The sequence below is a fragment of the Entamoeba invadens genome (genome assembly GCF_000330505.1).
Source record: "Entamoeba invadens IP1 unplaced genomic scaffold scaff_1105074725643, whole genome shotgun sequence".
NCBI classification, from domain to species: domain Eukaryota; phylum Evosea; order Mastigamoebida; family Endamoebidae; genus Entamoeba; species Entamoeba invadens.
In genome coordinates this window covers 353576-376434 of record NW_004191777.1, presented here as the reverse complement: position 1 = coordinate 376434, position 22859 = coordinate 353576, and the positions used below count along the sequence as shown (strand labels likewise).

Genomic DNA, 22859 nt, shown 5'->3' with positions numbered 1-22859 from the left:
TGCATCGAAAAAATTGGAGTTTTTTGAGTTGACCATCGAATTTTGTGAACTATAAAAATGGGATTCAAAGTGTTATTCAATTGATCTTTGCGTTCGAGAAATCCATCTCGGGATGGGCCTTTTGGAAGTCATTCAACATCTCCATACGTTTGATCTCGTCGGTGGTGGGAAGACCTTGTTCTTTTTGATGTTGGTCAAACATTAATTTTCGAACAGTTTCTTGTGTGTCGGTGTCTAATGTACTCACATCGCTCAATGCCTCGGCTTTGATCTGTTTTGTATCTATTTCTTCATCGCCTTGAATCACACAGCTCCACCATTCCATTCCTTTTGTTTTAACTAAGTCAACTACAACATTCTGCTTGTCTTCTATAGTCCAACAACTGTCAGCCTTTTTGACTGTTTTGCTCAACTTCCCGTTTATAAAAGTCTCCCCTTTGATTTGAACTAAAAGAGTGTCGTTACTGATTTTGCAAACAACATCTTTCCCTTTAATAGGAGTCGTGTAAGGAACAACGACACTCACCTCAGCAAGAGTTTGTGTGAATCTATACTTCTCATACACCGCACCATTGTTGATTGGTACCCTTGCCATTTCTGTAGTTTTTTAGTTCTTTGCCCATTTCAAAATCACTGGAAAAAACCTTTGAATTTAGACTTCATTTGCCTAAGATAAGTTTCTTAAAAAATTAAACAAAAAACCAATAAAAATTCGAATTCAATACTCAAAGATCCTCGTGGAATAGCATGGCTTTATTCTCTTTCTTTTTGATGATGATTCTAAGGATCCACTTTATCGTTTCACAAATGGTAAAGTGTACAACTACCATTACACATATAATTAACCAATCGAGCCAATTGAGTGGGTACTGTTCAAGTATGTCGTTGACATAAGGGATGTAGCACCCGCACACAAGCAACACTATTGAAATGAATATACCAATGAGCAACGTTTTGTTTCTTAACAAGTCTCTATTGATGGTCATATTAGTCATTGACTTGCTAATAAACGCGTGAACCAATTGGACAACTGAAAGACCAATGAATGCAAGTGTTCGACTTTTGTTGGGTTCTTCGTCCGTCAAACCATCTGGGAGTGTGTAGTGTCCAAATTCTCTGAGCGGCTTAATATAGAGTGTAGCGAAGTAAGCGCAGACCGCCAAAAATGCCATCAAAAATCCTTGGAACAATACCAACAAAGCTTTCTTCCAATTGAATATTCCATCATTTGGATTTCTTGGTTTACGTTCCATAATGTTCATCGAAGGTGGGTCCAACCCAAGACAAATTGATGGTGGAATATCGACAACCAAGTTTGCCCACAAGATCATAATAGCAGAGAATGGAGGAGCTTGTCCACAAGCTACACAGATCATCATAGTCCAAATTTCTGAAGAGTTTGCACTTAAGAGGTACATCACAAACTTCAGAATGTTATCATACACTCTTCTCCCCTCTTTAATAGTCGCTACAATATTATAAAAGTTATCATCAAGCAACACTATATCGGCACTTTGCTTGGTCAAATCAGTCCCACTCCCCATAGAAATACCAATGTTCGCAGATTTGATGGCAGGAGCATCGTTCACACCATCTCCAGTCATCGCAACAACTTCTCCTCTTCGTTTTAAGGCTTTGACGACCTTCAATTTGTCTTCCGGAGAAACACGAGCAAAGACGGATGGGAACGGATCTCTCTCGGACAACTTCTTCTCGGTGATACCAAACAACTCACTTCCAGTCATAACGAACTGATCAGCATCCTCATCTTCTTCTATAACACCAATCTGCTTTGCAATAGCTCCGGCTGTTTTTGGATGATCACCAGTAATGATTCGCACGTTGATACCGGCGGCTTTGAGTGCTTTGACTGCCATCGCACTTTCATTTCGTGGCGGGTCGACAATACCAACCAACCCAACAAAGGTCAAGTCCTTCTCAATTTCGGTGTTGTTGTCTTCCGTGATGTTGTGTTCGTTCAAATTGATTGTTCTGATGGCACATGCCAAGACTCTGCTCCCCGCGACCGCCATCTCATCCATTTGTGTTTCAATCTCTTTCAAGTTGTTCGCGTCCAATGGTTTGTGGTCGTAGTTCTCTTTGCACAACGTAAGAATGGATTCACATGCTCCTTTGGCATACACAAACCCCATGTTTTGAGCATTTTTGTACAAGACACTCATTCGCTTTCTATCAGAATCAAATGGTACTTCTGTGACAAATGAATAGCCAGACTTGGTATATCCGGATTTGGTGACACCAAGCGTCTCTGCAACAACAAACAACGCAATTTCTGTTGGGTCTCCAATCATCTCCATCTTTCCATTGTCATTCTCCTTTGTCGAGGAATTGTTACAGATGGCACACACTTTCAACAACTCGTCACAGTCAGTGGGTAACTGTTCGATCTCAGCACCAATTGAATTGTACTTGACTAGTTTTTTCTCGATAGTCTTGAAGGAGTATACATTAAGCCCTTGTCTGATTTCAGTCATTGTCATACGACCTTGTGTAAGGGTTCCAGTCTTATCGGTACAGATGGTAGTCACCGAGCCAAGACCTTCAACAACAGGCAAGTTACGAATGATGACGTTGTGTTTACTCATTCTGCTGACACCAAGCGACATTGTAATTGTCACGACAGCAACTAGACCTTCAGGAATGACAGAGACTGCAAGCGAAAGACCAATCTTAATCACACTCTCAGTATCATCCCAGTCCATCTTCCCATTCTTAATGAACAACCAAGTAACAAGAAGCGCTACAACAAATAAACACAAGACGCACGCTATCAACACCAACCATTTACCTAATGCACTCAACTTTCTCTTTAATGGCATGGTCTTATCTATCTTTTTGTTCAACTCACTTGAAATTTTACCAATCTCAGTCACCTTACCAGTAGCAACTACAACACCAATACCACGACCTTTTACAACGTTTGTTGACATGAACGCGATGTTCTTTCTATCACCAACAGTAACATTTGACGATTTAATGGGCTCTGTGAATTTTTCTATTGAGTTCATTTCACCAGTTAAAAGAACTTCAACAGTTTCAAGGTGATGCGTTTCGCACAGTCTCAAATCAGCTGGAATGCTGCACCCTTCATCAAGAACAACAACATCACCAGGAACAAGTTCTTCGGCAGTTACAATGACTTCCTCAGAGTCTCTGATAACATTAACATGTGTTACATCGAAATTCTGAAGTGCTTCAAGTGCTCTCTCAGCTTTGTATTCTTGTGTAAATCCAATGATAATATTTGAAACAATGACAAGAGTGAGCATGCCGGCTGCAATCCACTCTTGGATCCCAAGGGAGATGATTGTACCAACTATCAAGATCATCACAATGAAGTCAGTCAGTTGTGTCCAGAACATCTTGAAAATGTTCTTCTTAGGTGGTTTTGGTAATTCGTTAGTACCATAATTCTCTCTTCTGCTCTGCACTTCATGGGCGGGGAGTCCAGTTTTTAAATCAGTTCTGAATGTTTGCAAAGTCGTTGGGATGTCAACATCATAGTAATGACCCTCTGTTGGCATGTAGTTTCCAGTACTGAATCTACCTTCTGGGATTTCTTCGGGCTTGACCGCTTCTATCTCTGTTGCAATTAAATTGTGGAAAGTCGGTTTGATGTAGTCTCTCCAATTTGAGAATTTGAAGTAGTTCTGTGATAAGAAGAGGACAATGGTTTGCATCACGAGGATTTCGTTGTCATCTCCGGAGTTTAAGTGCGCGTTGAATTTGAAATCGTCTGCGACTTGTGATACGCTCATCGTTTCAATAATGTCTTGGAAGCTTCTGTCTGACTGAATCAGGAAGCAGAACAGTTCAAGTGACTCAACAGCAATTGGGGTTGGGAGGAATTTGAAGCCTTTTCTCTGTGTTGTTTGGTAATGTGTCATAAGACTGTAGAGTGCAAAACATATCTTTACTGGAAGAGCACCTCCATCAGTCTGGTGGTCATTGTAATAGTCGATTAAAGCCTTCAGAGAGTTTTCTGGTGCTTTTACCATCAACTCATCGATACGGTTCTGCCACATCCTGGCTATTGTCTCTTTGTTTTTGTTACGTTTCGCGGGTTGCTTAACGTACCATTTCATTTCGATTTCTTTGGGGTTCGAGGTTGTACTCATACAAAATCGGTTGTTTCTCTGTAGTTTTGGAGATTTGCGCGCTTATATATTCAGTGGGTAATTTTAGTACATGTCTTTTTTTCTTATGGAAAGTTTACTCTTCTCAATCAGCCAAATGATATCTAGTTTGGTCGCAAACTTGTCCAACCTATAAAAAGTTTCAAATTCACATTCAAAGAGGTTTTTTACTAAGATATATGAAAACATTTATTCAAAACTTAATAAAAAAATGTTCAACTGTAAGTGATAATGACTAAGATTTTTTCTTAAAGAAGAATTAAACTTTTCTCTCAAGAATAATTTGGATGTGAGGCAAAATTCGCTATGATGTATAATTATTAGTGTTGAAGTAACATTGATAAGTAAACAAAAAACAAAAATGGAAGAGCAAAAAGCCAAGAAAAGTTGGACAAAAATGACCATTATTTTTCCATTTCTATACATAGAAAATAAACTGTCATAAAACGCATCGAATAAAATAATAGGTATAAGATTAAAGCATATTCTCTTATGTTGGGCTGTTATTAAAAAGTTATATCACACAAAAAATTAATATTGTTATAGAAGATCTTTAGTTAAGTTCAAAGGCAAATTCGTTTTTGTTGAATAAATTTAAATAGTTTTTACTCATTATTTAAGAAATATGGTGTAATAATTAGTGGTTTCATTATTGTGGTAAAACTATATTGTAGTTGCCATTATAATTAAAGTATTTTGAATAAAAAATTGTTTTTGTAGAAGTTTTAAACTTTTTATTTAACAATTGTATTTTTATAGATAAAATAATAGAAAAAACAACCATAATAAATATGTTTGTTTGAAAAAAAATAATAAATGATATAAAAAACATTTTTGAGAAAGAAAAAAAGTCATTATCTGATTTCTATGGCACAAAAATTTATCAAATCATAGATTGTAACAATTTTCTAGTTGTTCAACTACAAAATTTTTCACGCCTTTTTTTACCCCAACTTATATGCCACAAAAATGTAAAATAAATATATAATATTTTATACTTCATTATATAATTTGTCTTAGTGGTAGTTAAATTATTTACTTGCCAATTTGATTACAAACTAATAATTGTTAATTTAATACTTATTATTGTTATAAAAAGATAAAGTTAAAAATAGTTAAAACAACTATTCTTTTTCACAAAAAGAATAGTTTAGTAAAATTTAATAATGAAAGAAGAAAAATCGCAATTTTTTTTGAATAATAATTTAAGTATCAAAGAATTAATACAGTTTATTATATGTTATATTATAAATGATTAATATAACTTTTTAGTAATTAAACTATTCAAAAAATTAAATATTTTCAAAACAAAAATACTAAAAAACAGTTTTTTAATTATTATCAAACTAATAAAATAAATTTGAATTCTGTAAATTAATCTTTAATTCTTTTTTTGATAACAATAAAAAAAATGTTGTTTGAACATTATTTTAACTTTACTTTTAATAATCAAAAAAAACTTTAACTAAGTATTACAAATATAATTTTATTCATACCTTTTATTTTTTTTTTCAAAAGAAATATTGAAAATAATGTTCAAAATTATTATTTTATAAACATTTTGCATAACATTTTATTATTAAAAAAAATGAACTCCAAAATAATAACTGGTCATATTGTTCTCTTTTTTTCTTCCAATAATCGGGTTAATTGATTCAAAAACACCCATTTTTCGAACCTTTAAAACAACAAGAAAAGCGAAAGTTGAAAAACTGAAAAAGTAAAATAAAAAAGTGGATTATTATTAAAGAAAGGAAACAAACAAAAACCAATTTCATAACCATAAAAAACTATTGTTTCGAATAAACTTAAAAAAGCCACACAATGGCATCCATGCTTAACATTGTCAAGACACAAGTTTCACAAGACAAAAGACGGTTTATCGACGACCAGTTTAACTTGGACTTGACGTACATTGACGACAGAATTATTGCGATGGGGTATCCTGCGTTTGGTATGGAGGCGTACTATAGAAATGATATGAACGATGTCTCAGAGTTTCTCAACGTTTGTCTGAACTATACCAAATAGAGAGTAAACTATAAAGAAAACTAAAATCCAGCAAAGGCATCCAGGGCACTACAAAGTGTACAACCTCACAGAAAATCCATACGACGCAAAACCGTTTCATGACAACGTGAAGTGGTACCCATTTCCAGACCATCACAACCCAACTTTAATTGTGTTGTGTCACATTATAGAAGACATGGCGAGTTATTACTATAGTGACCCTTCAAATGTAGTTGTTGTACATTGCCTTGCGGGAAGAGGAAGAACAGGAACTATTATAACATGCTTCTTGCAATACATCAAAAAGTGTAATTCACCGCAGGCGGCGCTTGCAAAATTTGCTGAAAAGCGATCGAAAAAGGGGAAAGGCGTTTGTATGCCATCACAGACAAGATACGTCGAGTACTTTGGCGAGTTGTTATCAAGGCAAATTTTGTTTGTTGGACGTACAATTTTGGTTGACTCGATTAAGTTTGGGCCATTACCAGAAATGTCTCGAGCGAACGCGGTGTCATATGTGTTAGAAATTAGCGATATCGAGAACTATTACAAACCGTTTTTTAGTGTGAGACCACTTGTAGACACTTCACCAACTTATTCATGCAATTTTTCCGAATTAACTAATGTCATTCAACTCAATTTAGACCCCCCTTTACCACTAAGTGGTGATGTCAATGTTCGAGTCCGACTCATCAATTCAAAGTTTGTTTTTTCAATGAACTGTGTGTGATGGTGGTGTTCATTTGAAGAAAAATAGAATAATGAAACAGCCCAAGTTATGGCCATACTATCGTCGCTCGAGTATCTTTTCATACATTTTTTCTCGGGAACGAATCCCTTGAATTCACATCGAAACAAATCGACATACGAAACCCATTCAAATCGAAAATACCACATTCAATCACTTTTGCTCTCACTTACAACGACTTCGCAACACCAGTGCCACTCCCAGAACACGAACAAAACTTTTTACAACAGTTCTATGCTAAGTACGCACCCAAAAAATCGTTTGTCATTGGCGCAAGAACAAAGTCGAAACATGACTCGGTCACAGTAACTCCGTCTGGAGTAAACCTCAATTTAGCACTAGGACTTCTTGATTCCCCAAGGTCATATTCAACGTCAACAACTCCACCAGGTGGAGGATCGTATTCCCCAAGCCAAAACTCGTCGCCAACTTCTCAACAAGACCACCCCGAACAAATTAACCATTTCAAAGCAAAACAGTCTAGACCCCCTAGCTGCCCCGTCTCTCAAAATCCGGAAAAGAAGAAACAGAACGTTGTGTTGACAAAACTCTTTAAATGATTGTTTTTTGTAGTTTGGCATACTATATTCGAATGGTATATTATATACTATTTTTATAATTATAATATAGTTTATTTTTATATATAGAAAGAAACTAGAACAACATAAGCATGGGAATGATGCGAAGTAAACGATGAAAGATTTGAACCTGAAAATTCGATTGGAAAATTCGATGATCAACTCTGAACTTAAAAAATCCAATGGCGATATTGCCCAACTCGTTCCAATTTACTTCGGTGTTTCCTGTTATTCCTCAACAAAGTTTGTGACGACGAAGTCACTTGTTCGAACGGTTTTTGATCGCCAAAGTGTCATTTAAATATTCAAAAATTTATTTAATTAATTAATAGTAACAAAATAACGCTCAGCCAATTTCTTAACGATTTCAATCTTTTCCTCAACAACAAAACATGCAGTGGCAACAATTCAAGAAGACTTAAAACACCAACTGAGCCTCCAAATTCGTGTCGAGTCTGTAAAAGCAAATTTCACTCAACACCTGAACTTGTCGGAGTTTGACAACGGACAAGCGTTTTGCTCGATAGACAACCACGGACAGGACGTTATCGTCTTGTTTGATAATTACAATTACTTTTCGTACACGATTTCAAGAAACCCTGTACACAACCCTACCCTCCGCTCGATCAAAGTGCAAAAACAAAACAAGTTGGGGAGCGTCACTTGCTTCACATTGATCTCGCATTTTGGATTGCCGATTGGGGTTTTTGGAACGAGTGGAGGACAAGTTGGACTGTTCAATATCAACACGGGGAGTTTGATAGAGGTCTATCAGAGTGAGAAACGCGCGATAGAGCAAGTGAAAAGCTGTGGGTCATACATCTTCTTTAAAAACAACACGAAGCTGATGTATATTAAAATGGGTGAGAGTGACGAGATTCGACTTGGGCAACAAAAAGAAGTTGGGATGTGCGACATGTTTTATGTGAATGGGAACACGGTTGGAGTGAATTACAATAACAAGTTGCAAATTCTCGAGATCAGTAATAATACACTGGCGCCAGTTGCTGTTAAAGAGCAGGACTTTGGGAATCGGATCTTCTCGAAAAACATGTCCATCTCTGCGTGTGCCGCAGGGGAACTGTTCTTTCTTTTCGATTCCAAAGTGCTGAGTATTTTAATAGGGCAGAACGTCTTGTATTCTAATAAATTAATAATTAAACCTAAAGAAATAATACCATACAGTTTTCCGTGTGTCCATGGAAAAAAGATGATGGAAGGGGTGGTTGTGTGGGACGAAAGCAATATCATAGACGTGAGAACGGTTGATACATTAGAGCATTTGGTGACGCAACAATTGTGTATAGTAGATGACGCCGACAAAAATGTGAAACTCTGTGAATTACTGAGAAGCTATGACTGTTCGAAAGATGTTGTTTCTGAAATTGCCAAAAATGTGGTGAAGGTGTCACCAATGAAAGCGTATAAATTGCTTGAAACATTCAACGTCTTTGACACGGAAATATATCAAACTATATTTTATTCACATCGACTCGACCTTAAAGAGTATGAGCAAATCATAAAAACACTCGACAAACTCGCAGAGGAAAATGCTAAAGTCGCGGACTTGGTTGTGTGTTTGTACATTGATAAGGATTATTACTTTAACACAATTGATGATCCACTCTTCATCAATTTCCTAAACCAAAGATTGCTCTATGACAGAAAAAAGGCGATGTTAAGACTAGCAGAACATCCATATCTCTTCTGGAAATATGTTCTTGAGGTTTGTCTCCATTAAGCATTTTATAATACTTTAATTATAATAATATAGTAACTAGAAATAGAATTTTTATTTACAAAGTAGATGCTATTATTGTGTGAGTATGATGTGGTGGAAGCATATTGCCAAGCGATTCGACGATTGTCCCGAAATATAGTCGAGCCCCAGCTGTTCATATCTGCGCTCATTAAAAACGTCCCCAAGTCGATATTTGAGATCTTGAACACCCCACCTTTATACGATGCTTTGGACACTTCGCAGAAATTTGAACTCCTGTGTCGTGGAATAAAATTGGCACCAGCGGCGTCACACATCGCACAACTTGAAGGCATTCTGAAAAAGTTGAAAACGCAACAATTAGAAGCGTTGACGCAATTGATAACCCCAAAGACGTTGACGTTCAACTGCATCGCGATGATAAGCGAGAATGCTAAGTACGATTTGTACGATTTATATATCAAAGCAATTTTACTGCAAAAGCTGCCTGTGATGGAGAGAACGCCAAGCGCGTTTATTACTTTGATGCATTCACTCGATGATCCACTTTTCGACTTTTCGCGAACATACATCTTTTTGACACAAAACAATTACATCATCGAGTCCGCCACTTTGCTGTATCTGTTTGAGCAAACTGGAAGTGCGCTTGAGTACTTACTGGACAAAGTGTATAATGCAGTCAACCGAGAAGACATCGAGCATTTCATCATCGACATCATCCACGATTTCACAGAGGAAAAGTTAAGTACTTTCTTGCGAACAAATTTGGTCGTGTGTTCCAAGTTGCTTCAATTTGTTTTCGAAACTCCAAAAATAGAGTTTGAGGCTTATGAAGTCACACTAATCAACCAAATATACTTTGAGTGCGTTGTGGATAACAGCAAAACAGAAGAAAATAAAAGTGACGAACAATTTATGGTCGATAAGATGACCGCAAGCATCGACGGGACATCACAACGACTGAACACTAAACTCAAGTCACAAGCAGACTTGATTGTGTTTTGTCCGAAGAAACACAAATACGTCGGAAATGGGCTAAAGCAGAAAGCCCTTGCTGTGAGTAAGAATGCAAATATTGAAGAAGATGTCATCAAAAGGATGAATGAAAAGATTGAGAGCTTTGAGAATTGCATGAAAGAAAAGGTCATTTGCCCGCTATGTGTGAAAGCTACAGCTGAAGACACAGCAACACAAAATTAAGAATTTAGAGACTTCGTGTGCTTTGTACAAATTGAGTGTTCAACTGTTAATATTCATTTGTGTGTTATTCCTTTGTATTCAATAGATACTTCTCTGGTTTATTATTTAGTAAGTAATAGTTTCATCATTTGAATGAGAAAAAAATTCTTTGGAAAGTTAAAAAATCGATGAAATGATTTTACACAATTAAAATTCAATAAAAAATTTCCATAACGAAATAAAAAATTTGTAACTAACTTTCTTGGTATAAAAAGGGTTACACTTATTTATCAAAGACTAAAGATGTTGAAGTATACTTGCGCCCTTTTCGATTTGGACGGGACACTCTTGGACACCGAAGAAATCTACGCGAAAATTAATCAGGAATTCATCAACAAGTACGGAGATGGGAAGGAATACACTTGGGAGACGAGGTCTAAAGTGATGGGTGTGTCTTCTCCCAAAGCAAACCAAACCATAATTGACACTCATAAAATCACAAAAACAAGAGAAGAAGTTTGTTTGTTTCTAAAGATCATACATCTTGACAAGTAGATGGTAAAATACAAGAAAGAGCGATTGGAAACACTCAAGAATGAAGTGAAAGCGTTTCCTGGAGCGCTTGAAATTCTTAAGAAATTGAAAGGGCTTGGGATGAAAGTGGCCATTGCGACAAGTAGTCAACAGGGGATGGTCGACTACAAAATGTTTTCGCATCAAGACATGATGAAATACGTTGACATTCTTGTTTGTGGAGACTCAAAATCTGTTAAGAAGTCGAAACCAAACCCCGACATTTTCATTCACGCAGCACATCTCTGTGGGGAATATGATATGAAGAAGGTCGTTGTATTTGAAGACTCAGTCAATGGAGTCTTAGCTGGTGTAGCAACTGGCGGATTGACTGTCGCCATCCCAGACTCACATGTTAAACAAGATCCAACATTTAAAAAGGCAGACGTCTTACTCAATTCCCTCACTCAGTTTGATGTCAGTATTCTTGAAACTCCATCTCAAAGTTGCTCTTCAAAAATATAATGTAAGTTAAGAAATATAGTTCATTTATGGTTGTTGTGGTATACTAAAATAGAAGAAGCTATTTCACCTGATACGTCTCAAGCATCGCGTCAACGTAGTCGCCAACGTTTTTTATCAGATACGAAAAGAACGCATTGATACAGCGCACGTCGTTAATTGATTTGATGGAATAGTCCTTCCAATACACACAAGGGCCAAAGATGTTGCCCAAGTTAACAACATCCATTCTATTGACATCGCTATGATCAGCAACAAGTCGGGCTAAGTTTACAAGTGCAAGTAAAAGCCTTCGATTTTCAATTGGCGTCATCAAGAAGAGTCTTCCAATTTCCAGTGAAATGTCGTCATCTTGATTCGTATTTGCTATTAATAAATTTATTATATTATGTACTATTCTAAAAATGGAATTATTTATATAAAAGAACTATTAAATAATAACATATTATTATTATTATTATATAGATTCTAATATTAGACACAAATAGAAGCAACAAACAAAAAAGAGTCACAATTTCTTCTCCAACGTCTGGAGTCAAAATGGGGTTTGGCATTGACTGCAAAAACGTCTTCATGACTGAGCAGACCACATGAGGGTCTTCCTCAATAGGGAACACAAAGACTCTGCAATGGTTGAATGCGTCAACATAATAATCGACTCTATCTTTATTTCCACTTAACCTAAAAATACCTTCAGTTGTCAGTGCGACTGGATTTGCCGAGAAATATTGGATTGCGCATTCCATGACAATTGGAAGTTCAGAAACTCCTCTGTTGTTGTGCTGATTTGAGTCGTGCAAATTGAGTCCAAAAACAGGATGAGAAACTTTTGTATATTCTGTGATGACCCACTTTGGGAATGTCAATACCCCAACTGGAATCGTCTCAAAAACATCAAAAAGGTCCTTTACAATGACTATTTTATCGTATGATTTTTTTAATAGGAACGATGTAGTGATTTTCAGTTTAATTGATGGGTTAAGTATTAAATAGATTTTGTAAAGGTTTTTGTGGTACTTTTCTGGAAAGAGTCGATACAGTGCTTTGACCAAGTGTAGGGGCAGAGTATCGTTTTTGTCGATATAGACGATTGTGTATTCGCTGTTGACAAAGGAATCCAATTTAGAGATCAAGTAATAGTACAATTGACGTATTCTTTCTTCGCTTGTGTGGACGTCGTGGAGCTCATTTTGTGGTTGAACCAAAATGATTGGACGTTTATTACGGTCTGTGTGTTTTGTATCAATTAAGTTTAAGTTGGTATATGGTGACACTTTTTGGTATTGAGCCTGCCCAAGCCAAAGTGGGTATGTGTCGTTTTCGAGTAAATTCTTTTTTGCTTTGTCCTTTCAATCATTTGTTGTTTGAATAACTTTTTAAAGATGTCTTAACATGTTTGTACCACATTAAAAGTTGTTATTGAAACGGTGTTATCGGAAATAACAGGAAATGGTAATACAACAAACTTTTGTGTCAACGATAAACGCATTCGTTTGTTGTGCAAATATGTCATCGATGTCAATAACTGAAGAAAGTCCTTCCTCTTCCTCGTCGAGTAGAATTGGGGGGCTCATTGCAGGTGTGTACTTAAACTATACTTTGAGTATATAAAAAACTATAAGTAAACTATACAAAGCCGACGAACTAATGTTAGACTTTCCGCTTCGAACTTGGCTTGTGTTTTCCTCTTTTCTTCTTCCTGTTTAGTGAAAAGCTTAGAAATGATCTTAGAGTTTTTTCTTGGTGTTGCTCCGATTGATATCATCTTGATCTTACTGAATTATTAATTCAAATCTTTGCAATTTGTTGAAACAAGACAATATAGTAAATTAAATTATAAATAAACCATTAAAAAAACATATAGAAGACTCTTCCATAAAAAACACTTTTGTCAATTCAAAAAATTTGCTGATGTGAAAAAATGAACTCCAAACAGAAAACAAAATGAACAACCAACAAACAGAAAGTGACTTATTGGTCCAAGTCGATAACGACAAGACTCAACGGCTTCAACACATTAACACACAAATGAAAGACATTCACCAAGGGATGACAATGCTCAACGACATGACAAAAACACAGCAAACTGTTATCGATCAACTTGAGATCAACTATCAAAATGCCGACGATTACACCACTCAATCGGTCTTTGAAATCGATAAAGCGGGAAATTCACAAAAGGCGGGGGATCGAAAGAACCTTCTAATTGCTTGTGCTCTTATAGTGATAGTTCTTGTGCTCTTCCTCATCATCTACATCAAGCTCAGATGATATCCGATAGATCCATTTTTATTATAATTTGTTTATCAATGAATTAAATTGTAATAAAATGAACCAGAAAGACGAAGAAGAGGTTACTTCATATTCAAGAAATGGCTGTTGGCCTCTTTTCTTTTGTCTCTGATGAAAAGGGCAAGCATGATGATTCCAAGTATCACCAATGCAATGGTCATGGCGATTGCAATCCAAAACATCAGTGTCAAATCCAAGAAGTATAACTCGATTTTCCAATTCGCCGCTTTCTGTGGAGGGTCGGGGATAACGACCAACTGCGAGTTAGGGATGATAGACTGCCACTGATTGTGGTTGACGGTGTACTTCATGTTTGTCCCAAATTCAACAACTTGAATGTAATTTGAAATTCGACCTAAGCCAATGTGCGCAAATGGCATTTGGATGATCTTGTGAGTCGTCTGGGTCAATTGCATCGACGAAATACCAACGTTGTCTCCACTCGTGTCTGCCAACGCCAATTTAAAGACCCCTCCAAAGTATGAAGTGCCATATGCTTTGGTGTCGTGCTTCAAAATGACTCCATTGAGTGCTGCTATTTTCACAAAGAGTGCGTCAGGAACTTCGTTGTTACTAATAATTTTCACCTTCTGTGTTGTCATTGAATTTTCAGAGGACTCAACGTTGAACAATACGTTCAAAATACCTTGATTCTCACAGTCATAGAAGACGGCGTTTGTTGCTCCCAAAGAGGTACTTCTGAAGACATTCTCTGCTGAACCATCAATCGATATCTTTTTGCCAGCTTCGTTCATTAAAAGTAGTCCAAAGACATCTTTAGCTTGCGCTGTATTGTCCTGCACAATTACTACGAAATCCGGATACGCGTCATTGTTATAATCACCAACAGCAACTTGTGTGAGGCCATCCACCTCTTTGAAACTCAATGAACTGTTCAAAGTAAATGTAAACACCTCGCTAGTATTGAACTTGAAATTATCATCTTTTTCACACAATTGGGACTGTGAACGGCACGAGCTGTCCGACTTCAAAAACGACTTACAAATCTTGCGTTGTGTATTTGGGACAATTTTCAATTCGCCCTTTGTCGTCGTCCATGCCAGATCCAAATTTCCATCGCGATTGAAATCAGTCACAAAGATGGAATTCATGTTCTCAAGTTTCACATCTTTCTCTGAGTTGTGCACATACTTGATTTCCTCATTCTCAAAACTTGCAAGATATATCTCAACATTTTGGCTATTGACAAACATGATATCCCCTCTACAATCCCCATTAACGTCTGCAATAGTAATCGGAAATTTAGAGTCATATGTCGGGAAGTTGTATTTCGTCGTTTTCTCAAAGTTTTTGCTTAACGAGTCTACTCCAAGCCACACAACAGTGCCTTTACTTTCAACGTCAGTACCAATCAAATCCAAGTAATTGTCCCCATTAACGTCGTATACTGCAACTTGTGTTTGACTCGAAATAACTTCTTTGCATGTTATAGGAGTCGACACCACATTAGGACACAAATGTACTTTGATCAGACCATCGACCGACTTGGTTTGAACTAACAAATCCGTTTGTCCCAAATACATGAAGTCGCCTGGAGTCACACTCACTACCGTGTCTTGCATCGCGAGCAACGTTTTGTTATTACTAAACCTCTCTTCGGAGTCAGAATTGTGTTTAACAACGTCAATCATTTTCCCACCTTTCACCACAAAAACTTCAATTCTTGTCATTAGTTTCTTTATAGTATTTTTATTATAATTAATAGCTTCATCGAGCGTTACTATAATTAATAACAAAAGGTGACAAACTCCTGGTCGTTGTCGTAATCTGCAAAGGCGACAATTTCGCCCTCAAAACTCCACTTCGCCTCCTCGCAGAAGTCGACCCCTTTTGAGCAAGAATTTTTCTTTTTGAATGGTGTCCACACGCTCGCGAAAGTCGTCAAGGTGCAGATTAATACCAACAAAAACAGTTTCATTTCTGTTTTCGAGTTTTTAGAACTACAAACAGAAAAAGTGAAAAGAATGTTTTAGTATTATTTTGTTATTTGCTGGGGTGAGGATTATGTCGGGGATTCATACATCATTCCGCTTCCTTCTAAAAAGAAGAACATTGGGTTCCGGTTTGAAGATGTCAAAGTGCTCCCACCCAACCGACTGCTGAACTCCTAACTTCCTCCACTCGTCTTCGGTCATCAAACGGTCTCGTGGCAAATGACTAAACATTTCATCAGAGAGTATCACAAACCTTTTGTGTTATTGATTTGCTTCAAATCACAAAAATGGAAAGTCGACATTCTCAACTTTTCACTCAAAAATCGATAAGGTCAATTTTCAACATAAAACAATAAAAAGAGCGACAAACCGATACTCATACACGTCGTCTTTGAGTCTGTCGCTGTAAAACGGGTCTTTAGACATAAAGTACTCTATGAATTAATCAGTTTTAGAAGAGCGCTGCAAGCACATCTATTGTGGGTTTTATCTTTTGGAGAGTGTATTGAGTTGCTTCAAGCCCTAATCCAAAAATAACTAGGACTTGTTATCAAATATTAGCTCAAAAACAAGGCAATTTGAACTCAAATCGTGTGTATTTTTTATCAAAATTGAAGTGTTGAGCCTTTCCAAAACAAATACCATATTAAATAGAATTTTTATTATAAATTATAGAATTTGTTTTTTACATATTTATAGTAATGGGGTTTACTATAAATAAAAATATGGGTGAATATACAGACAGACAACCATAAAAGACATAACAGAACTTACAAGTTTTTCCTGTTTTGTTTCTGTTGATTGAAATAGTAAAGATACGCGAGTGCCAGCACAACGCCGATGTGTACAACAATCACAATACCCCAGAACAACATGTGGCTTTCTTGTTTGAGACTAGTCGGACTCTGTATGTACCTCACCAGTCTCTGTGAAGCATCGATCGTCCTTTTACTCTCACTCAACACCAAATCGTAAAACTTTTGGAGGTTATCAAATTGTGTTATCAACAAATTCACGTCGAAAGTCTCTTCACTCTTTGTCATTTTCATTTATGATAGATACCTTATTACTTTCAAATAGAAGACAATTGATTAGAACGAAGAACACAAACCCCTTTTTAGCTTTCTCAACCATCTTAATAAGTGTTTGGTGGATGTTATTAAACTTCTCATTATTGATGTTGGCTGTTTTACTTATTTCCTCGACTCTTGTTTTGAGCTCGTCTAGCTTTTTATTGATCACCTCCGCTCCGTTCTTAATTTTCAGTTCCTCATCTTTTTCATTCTTGAAGAGAAGGCCTTCATCGATTTTCTCGTCTGTTTGTTTGAAATTTTGTTCTTTGTATTTTTTTGAACGGGTGTCTTGGTTTTGCGGTAATTCAGTGACACTCACCCCAAAGATTTGCGACAATTGTGACACTCCCCCGGTCTTTGCGCTGAAGCTCAAAAACGGTTCTTCCAAATTGATATTTTCCGTCGTAAAACAATCGACTTTAGCGTCCTTGTTTTCCAAAGTAACACTAATTGTATTTTGGGAATATGTGATCGTCACCTTTGTTTTCAAGTCTTTGTTATTTGAAAGCTCTCTAAATGTGCATTTTGCGTTAGCGATATCAGTCCCGTCATTGTCGTCTTTAAAGACCTTGTCATTGTTGTTCTGAATCCCAAGAACAAGTGGTGTGTCTTTGTTTCTATCATTGTCATATGTGTCTATGAAGAGTGCAAATCCCTTCCAGTCCGTCGGACCCCCATGGGCCTCTCCCTGAAATATTTGGGTGTTAGTAAACCAAATGCCAACACCGTCTCCCATGATTCTCTTCTGTGTATAGACATTCAGTTCGATCTCTACTTTGAATGCATTTGATTTGATTCTCTGTGTTGTAAGTATTGATAACAATTCATTCTTATTAGTCTGTAATGTCACAAAGAACAAACTCTGAGTGATGTGAGTCTTCCCGACTTGTCGTTCACGTCAGGCGTCAAAATAATTCGATCGCTTAGAATTTGTGTCGATCCCTCAAACCTATAAAACTCGCTTATCTTCTCCGGGTCTATCGGTGTTTTCAAGTCCAATACATGCCCAAATGTCGTAACAAGGAGCAACAAGATCATTTGATTTTTTAAGTTCTTTATAAAACTATTATTATTAGCATTTTTACTAGAAAAAAACAGAGAGGAAAAAGTACACAAAACACGAAGTAAAACGAGTTACTCCCAAACAAGCCACTTGAGTTACTTTTTAGTTACTTTTTTGCTCTTCTTTCTTCTCTGCCTTCTTCTCCGCTTTCCCTTCAAGTTTCTCAGTGATTTTGATTTGGTGCAACAACATCTTTTCTCCAACCTTCATCTCATTCAACAACTCTTCGGTATGGATTTTGACATTCTCTTCGACTCTTTTGATGCTAAGTCCTCTCAACGTTTCTTTCTCGATGAATCTTTGGACAATTCTGAACGCTTTCAAATACGCCTTCTTCGCATGTTTCTTTATGTACTTCTTCAGTTTCGTTTGGTCTCTCTGTTTGTCCTTTGGAAGACTCTTTTCCTTTGCAAAAATGATGTTTGCGGCAATTTTCGCTGCCTTCTTTGCAGTTTCTAAAGCGTATTTCTCCTCGAGTTGATACACTTTATGGTTGGCGGTTTGGTATTCCTTTGCAATATTTGTGCCGTGATAGTCGACGTATTGTTCCAATCGATTTTTTCGAATGATTCTCCCACGCTCTACACCAGTGAGGGAGTCCGCCTGTTTTCTTAACGCTCGTAATATCTCGAGTTTTGTTTGTCTAGCCTTTCTCAACTGTTTCTGCAATGTGTCAATCGTTTTTTGCAACAGAATTTTATCCTTTCTCTTCGTCGCCATTTTCGTGTCCTCGTAGTTCAAATCAAGTTCGTGCATGATCCTCCGCTCAACTTGTTTTATCTTCTCCAGCCGGTCCTCCAATATTTTCGTGTTTTTCTGCACCTTTATCATTCTTTTATGCATGATGCACCCATGGCGGAAATGGTAATAACTCTCGTCGGCCAAAACACTTAACGAAAGTAAAACAATTAAAAGTCCTTTCATAATATAATATTCAGTTCATTTATATTTTTTTTCTATTTTAGTCTTTCCCTTTGATTTTTGGTGTATTTACTCTAAAATAATAAAGAGTATCTTTATTATTTTAGTGTCTAAAAATGTCAATTTTTACTATACGTTTTTTATAATTTACTATAAAAATTTAATTGGAAACTCTTATGTTTTTAATTGTTTTGTATAAATTCAGAAATATTATATAGATGAAATACAAAAGTATTATAATTAAGTAACTACTAAATGTTTATTATAATAATATAATATTATTATTATAATTGATAAATTAATAGAAAAACTCTGCATAAAACAAAAACGGAAGATACTGAATAACATTTTCAAGCGTTGATAAAAATGTTATTAACATTCATACATCAGTGTTTGGCCTTGATTTGGTTGGCAACCCACTTCAATCCGGGCTCTAAACCGGCTCCAGTGATGGCACTAGTGTTGAATATATTCCAAGTGTGTGACTTGATAGTGTGGAGCATTAATTTGTCGGAAATCTCTGCGGAAGTTAAAGCGCCCGCCATGTCTTGTTTGTTTGCGAAAACTGCGATGATGGTTTCTTTCAGTTCAGGTTCGCTAAGCATTGAGTGGAGTTCATCTTTAGCGATGGAAAGTCGCTCCTTGTCTGTCGAGTCCACAACAAAAATGATAGCGCTGCACTTTTCGTAGTAACATTTCCAATATGGTCGCAACGAGCTTTGTCCTCCCAAATCCCAAACTTTGAATTTCACATTCTCGCACTCAACAACTTCCATGTTGAACCCAATAGCTTTCTGTTATAACAATTAACTATATAGTATTAACTATAGTAATAAGTAACAAACTAGGCATTGACGGAATGACTTTTCCACATTGAAGACGATATAAAATAGTAGTCTTCCCCGCAGCGTCCAAACCTAATATCAATATACGGACTTCTTCCTGACCAAACAAGGAGGAAAACCATGACAAGATTTGTCCTTCATGTCAAAAATTGTGAATGAACAAAGTGTAAACAAACCCATTACTATTATGCCTTTTCCAGTTTTTTGTTTCATTCTTTTTTCGTTGGGGTTGACACACTTTTAACGCGAAATTTGAGGAATTTGATGAACAGTTTTGTTATTACAACTAATATCGAGATCATGTAAGAAATGGAAACATCAAATATAACATTGATTATGTTTAAAAAGAAGTACTGAAAATATATCATTAAAAAACTATATTTTATAAAAAGAAAAAATCATTCTGGGTGAAAAATAAACCATATAAATATTATAAAGTAACTAAAAAATATACAATTATAAAATGTACTCGAAAACTAAAACTGTAAAAGGTAGTGTTGATGGAGTTCGTCTGGGAGAAGCACGTCACATTTGTGCGGAAGCAGCAAGAGAAGTCGTCTGAAGACATTGAATCCATCACCATGTCTCATTTGAAAGTGTGTGGGGTGTACTGGGGGTTGATGGTGTTGCACATGTTGAACAAAGTGACAGAAGAGGACAAAGACGTCTTGTCCAAATTTGTGTTGGGGTGCTACGACGAGAAAACTGGCGGGTATGGTGGTAATATTGGGTATGATGGACATATATACAACACTCTAAGTGCTGTCCAAGTGTTGTGCATATTAGGGAAGCGTGATTTGATTCCGATTGATAAGGTAGCCAATTGTTTGTTCTTCATACTCATCAGTGTGTAATTAAGGAATTGTGTGCTAACAAAAAGTTGTTAAAGAACGACAACAAGAGGATGGGAGTTTTGTGGCCGACAAATGGGGAGAAGGCGATAACAGGTTTACATATTGCGCAGTCTTCACGTTGAAACTGATTGGGAAATTGGATGTGATAAATCAAGACAAAGCCGTAGAGTATTTGGTGCGTTGTATGAATTTTGATGGGGCCTTTGGATGTGTTCCTGGTGCAGAGTCACACGCAGGCCAAACGTTCGCATGTGTCGCATGTCTTGCATTGTTAAATCGATTCGATGTATTACAAAAAGAAAAATTGAGTTGGTGGTTAGCAGAGAGACAGACGGAGACTGGTGGGTTGAATGGAAGACCAGAAAAGTTACCGGATGTGTGTTATTCGTGGTGGGTATTGTCATCGATGTGCATATTAGGGACTGTCGATTGGATTTCGAAAGACAAATTGATATCGTTCATATTAAAAGCACAAGATTTAGAGGATGGAGGAATTGCTGATCGACCTGGTGATTGTGCTGATGTGTATCATACGTATTTTGGTATTGCTGGTTTAACTCTGTTAAATGCTTACGAGGATGTTGTTGGGAAAATTGATGCTCGATATGCCATGCCAGTGGATATTCTTCAGATGTATGACCTTATCTAATTGACTCGTATTATTTTGATACAAGAATAGAAGAGATTTTATTATTCAAAATTCTATCTATTTCTATAGACTGTTGTAAATGTTAAAATACAATACGTTTAATACAGATACTTTGGTTATAATTACTTGTAATCAAGAACTACTATATGATAAGGGACAAACCACTTTCCACCACATAGATCCCCACCATTTGTATATTGAAAAGACTTTGGTGAGCAATAACTCCCTTCGATTCCTTTCTTCCTCACTGCTATGTCATGACCATCACCAACTGCAAACAACCCCTCTTTGTCATCATCGAAGACAGCAAACATATGCAAACAGTCTTCGTTGGCGAAGAAACACTCACTGGTTGTCTTGGAATTGGATTTTAACTTGAAAACAAACGAATTTTTGTCAGTCACCCACCCACTCCGCTTTGTCACTTTTTCTCGAATGAAAACACCAAAGATGTTGTCTTGAACGTCTTTGATAAAAACGGAAAAATTTTGAAGACCGACTATCTTCTGAGAAAAGACGGAGTTGTCTTTGTTCCAGTTGTCTATATTGGAATCAAAGACTACACTCTTTACTTTGAGCTTGGACCACATTTCCATTTTCATAATGTTGTCTGGTGAAAGCATGGGATGTATGGGCTGGATCTCCGAAAAAGAAATGCGTTCTTTTTCACACATTTCCAGTTTTCTGATCTCATCTTTTCGCCACTCCAACTTTCGCAATAGCGCGGATTTCTTTGTCGGCTTTTTTCCGATTTCTTCGTCCGTCTTCTCTTGTTCTGTTTGGAGCAAAAGTGATACTAAAGTGTTGTTGGACGCAATAATTTGCGGCTCTTCATCTTCACAAATTGACACTACGCTTTTAAATAAATCGATGAAATCAAACATCTCATCGACTATGAGAGAACTTGTTTTGATCAGTAATTCGCGGACTGAGTTTGTCTCCGAAAGTCTGTCGAGAGTACCTTCGATTCGTGTGATCTTGTCAACCGTTGACTCGTTTGCAATTGGTATGAATTCATCTGCTAAGTTGGAAGCAAGGTAGTGTTCGGTGTATTTCTTTGCTTGGACGATAAGGTCCGAGATTTCAAAATCGATGTCTTTGACTTCTAACAACACTTTTCGATCCATTTGATGTTTGAAGTTACAATTTTCACTTTTTGGGAAAGCAATTGTTTATCAAATATATAGTAGATATTTATTTTGTTATTTGTAAACTCAAATACAAACATTTTTGAATGAAAAATATAAAAAGTTGAACAATCATTAGCCATAGTAACATGAATTATTTAAAAACAAGAAATCAAAAACGAGTCGTTTCAATACAAAATTATTTGTTTAGTAAACAATTTATTTTTTGGTGATTTATATAATTAATTTTATTAATCTTTTTCTATTAACTGGAAAAAATGTCTGTCTGTTTTAACTAAACACTTATTTTTACTATGGTTTCATTGTTGTTAAATAAATTATTGGTTTACAAAAAAAAATAACTATAACTATAAATTAATTATAAATCGAGTTAATTTGTTTTTAAAGAAAAATCAAAATATAAACACAAAAATTAAAGATTGTTTTTAAAAATCGCAATGAATTATAACCAGTTTTTGATGCAAAAAGACGATTCAGTTAAATGACTATCCAAAGAAGATATAATAATCTAAATGTTGCACATTCACTATTGGCAATGATTGATTATTTTAATTGAAGACAAGAGAGTGGTTGAGAAGTTCACACCAGAAGAGATCGGTTTAATTGTGTCGACAAAGAAAAATAAAACATCA

At 36.3% G+C, this 22859-nt stretch overlaps 15 protein-coding genes across 15 annotated transcripts; 6 read left to right on the top strand and 9 right to left on the bottom strand.

The window, feature by feature from the left end:
- Positions 1-76: 76 nt before the first annotated feature.
- Positions 77-595, bottom strand: EIN_081780 (nuclear migration protein nudC, putative; the record flags this gene model as incomplete). The annotated part of the gene is made up of 1 exon (XM_004184444.1): positions 77-595. The coding sequence occupies one exon, from the start codon at positions 593-595 to the stop codon at positions 77-79; it is 519 nt and encodes a 172-aa protein (XP_004184492.1).
- Positions 596-725: 130 nt separating this feature from the next.
- EIN_081770 (cation-transporting ATPase pacL, putative) lies at positions 726-4139 on the bottom strand (the record flags this gene model as incomplete). Its single annotated transcript, XM_004184443.1, has 1 exon — positions 726-4139. The coding sequence occupies one exon, from the start codon at positions 4137-4139 to the stop codon at positions 726-728; it is 3414 nt and encodes a 1137-aa protein (XP_004184491.1).
- A 1842-nt stretch (positions 4140-5981) lies between these two features.
- On the top strand, positions 5982-7475 carry EIN_081760 (phosphatidylinositol-3,4,5-trisphosphate 3-phosphatase TPTE2, putative; the record flags this gene model as incomplete). Its single annotated transcript, XM_004184442.1, has 3 exons — positions 5982-6164; positions 6220-6869; positions 6938-7475. The coding sequence occupies 3 exons, from the start codon at positions 5982-5984 to the stop codon at positions 7473-7475; spliced, it is 1371 nt and encodes a 456-aa protein (XP_004184490.1).
- A 200-nt stretch (positions 7476-7675) lies between these two features.
- EIN_081750 (hypothetical protein) lies at positions 7676-9234 on the top strand (the record flags this gene model as incomplete). The annotated part of the gene is made up of 2 exons (XM_004184441.1): positions 7676-7736; positions 7844-9234. The coding sequence occupies 2 exons, from the start codon at positions 7676-7678 to the stop codon at positions 9232-9234; spliced, it is 1452 nt and encodes a 483-aa protein (XP_004184489.1).
- A 66-nt stretch (positions 9235-9300) lies between these two features.
- On the top strand, positions 9301-10413 carry EIN_081740 (hypothetical protein; the record flags this gene model as incomplete). Its single annotated transcript, XM_004184440.1, has 1 exon — positions 9301-10413. One exon carries the CDS (start codon positions 9301-9303, stop codon positions 10411-10413), a length of 1113 nt encoding a protein of 370 aa, XP_004184488.1.
- Positions 10414-10695: 282 nt separating this feature from the next.
- Positions 10696-11430, top strand: EIN_081730 (2-deoxyglucose-6-phosphate phosphatase, putative; the record flags this gene model as incomplete). Its single annotated transcript, XM_004184439.1, has 2 exons — positions 10696-10908; positions 10948-11430. The coding sequence occupies 2 exons, from the start codon at positions 10696-10698 to the stop codon at positions 11428-11430; spliced, it is 696 nt and encodes a 231-aa protein (XP_004184487.1).
- Positions 11431-11488: 58 nt separating this feature from the next.
- Positions 11489-13001, bottom strand: EIN_081720 (Rho GTPase-activating protein, putative; the record flags this gene model as incomplete). The annotated part of the gene is made up of 3 exons (XM_004184438.1): positions 11489-11793; positions 11927-12773; positions 12894-13001. 3 exons carry the CDS (start codon positions 12999-13001, stop codon positions 11489-11491), a joined length of 1260 nt encoding a protein of 419 aa, XP_004184486.1.
- A 370-nt stretch (positions 13002-13371) lies between these two features.
- On the top strand, positions 13372-13698 carry EIN_081710 (hypothetical protein; the record flags this gene model as incomplete). Its single annotated transcript, XM_004184437.1, has 1 exon — positions 13372-13698. The coding sequence occupies one exon, from the start codon at positions 13372-13374 to the stop codon at positions 13696-13698; it is 327 nt and encodes a 108-aa protein (XP_004184485.1).
- An 83-nt stretch (positions 13699-13781) lies between these two features.
- On the bottom strand, positions 13782-15658 carry EIN_081700 (T-cell immunomodulatory protein precursor, putative; the record flags this gene model as incomplete). The annotated part of the gene is made up of 2 exons (XM_004184436.1): positions 13782-15402; positions 15489-15658. The coding sequence occupies 2 exons, from the start codon at positions 15656-15658 to the stop codon at positions 13782-13784; spliced, it is 1791 nt and encodes a 596-aa protein (XP_004184484.1).
- A 97-nt stretch (positions 15659-15755) lies between these two features.
- EIN_081690 (cyclin-dependent kinase regulatory subunit, putative) lies at positions 15756-16100 on the bottom strand (the record flags this gene model as incomplete). Its single annotated transcript, XM_004184435.1, has 3 exons — positions 15756-15883; positions 15928-15989; positions 16045-16100. The coding sequence occupies 3 exons, from the start codon at positions 16098-16100 to the stop codon at positions 15756-15758; spliced, it is 246 nt and encodes an 81-aa protein (XP_004184483.1).
- Positions 16101-16444: 344 nt separating this feature from the next.
- EIN_081680 (vesicular integral-membrane protein VIP36 precursor, putative) lies at positions 16445-17785 on the bottom strand (the record flags this gene model as incomplete). Its single annotated transcript, XM_004184434.1, has 3 exons — positions 16445-16706; positions 16786-17546; positions 17609-17785. 3 exons carry the CDS (start codon positions 17783-17785, stop codon positions 16445-16447), a joined length of 1200 nt encoding a protein of 399 aa, XP_004184482.1.
- A 127-nt stretch (positions 17786-17912) lies between these two features.
- Positions 17913-18734, bottom strand: EIN_081670 (hypothetical protein; the record flags this gene model as incomplete). The annotated part of the gene is made up of 1 exon (XM_004184433.1): positions 17913-18734. The coding sequence occupies one exon, from the start codon at positions 18732-18734 to the stop codon at positions 17913-17915; it is 822 nt and encodes a 273-aa protein (XP_004184481.1).
- A 383-nt stretch (positions 18735-19117) lies between these two features.
- Positions 19118-19756, bottom strand: EIN_081660 (ADP-ribosylation factor, putative; the record flags this gene model as incomplete). Its single annotated transcript, XM_004184432.1, has 3 exons — positions 19118-19521; positions 19577-19711; positions 19753-19756. The coding sequence occupies 3 exons, from the start codon at positions 19754-19756 to the stop codon at positions 19118-19120; spliced, it is 543 nt and encodes a 180-aa protein (XP_004184480.1).
- A 320-nt stretch (positions 19757-20076) lies between these two features.
- On the top strand, positions 20077-21079 carry EIN_081650 (geranylgeranyl transferase type-2 subunit beta, putative; the record flags this gene model as incomplete). The annotated part of the gene is made up of 2 exons (XM_004184431.1): positions 20077-20401; positions 20457-21079. The coding sequence occupies 2 exons, from the start codon at positions 20077-20079 to the stop codon at positions 21077-21079; spliced, it is 948 nt and encodes a 315-aa protein (XP_004184479.1).
- A 122-nt stretch (positions 21080-21201) lies between these two features.
- On the bottom strand, positions 21202-22206 carry EIN_081640 (hypothetical protein; the record flags this gene model as incomplete). Its single annotated transcript, XM_004184430.1, has 1 exon — positions 21202-22206. The coding sequence occupies one exon, from the start codon at positions 22204-22206 to the stop codon at positions 21202-21204; it is 1005 nt and encodes a 334-aa protein (XP_004184478.1).
- Positions 22207-22859: the final 653 nt, after the last annotated feature.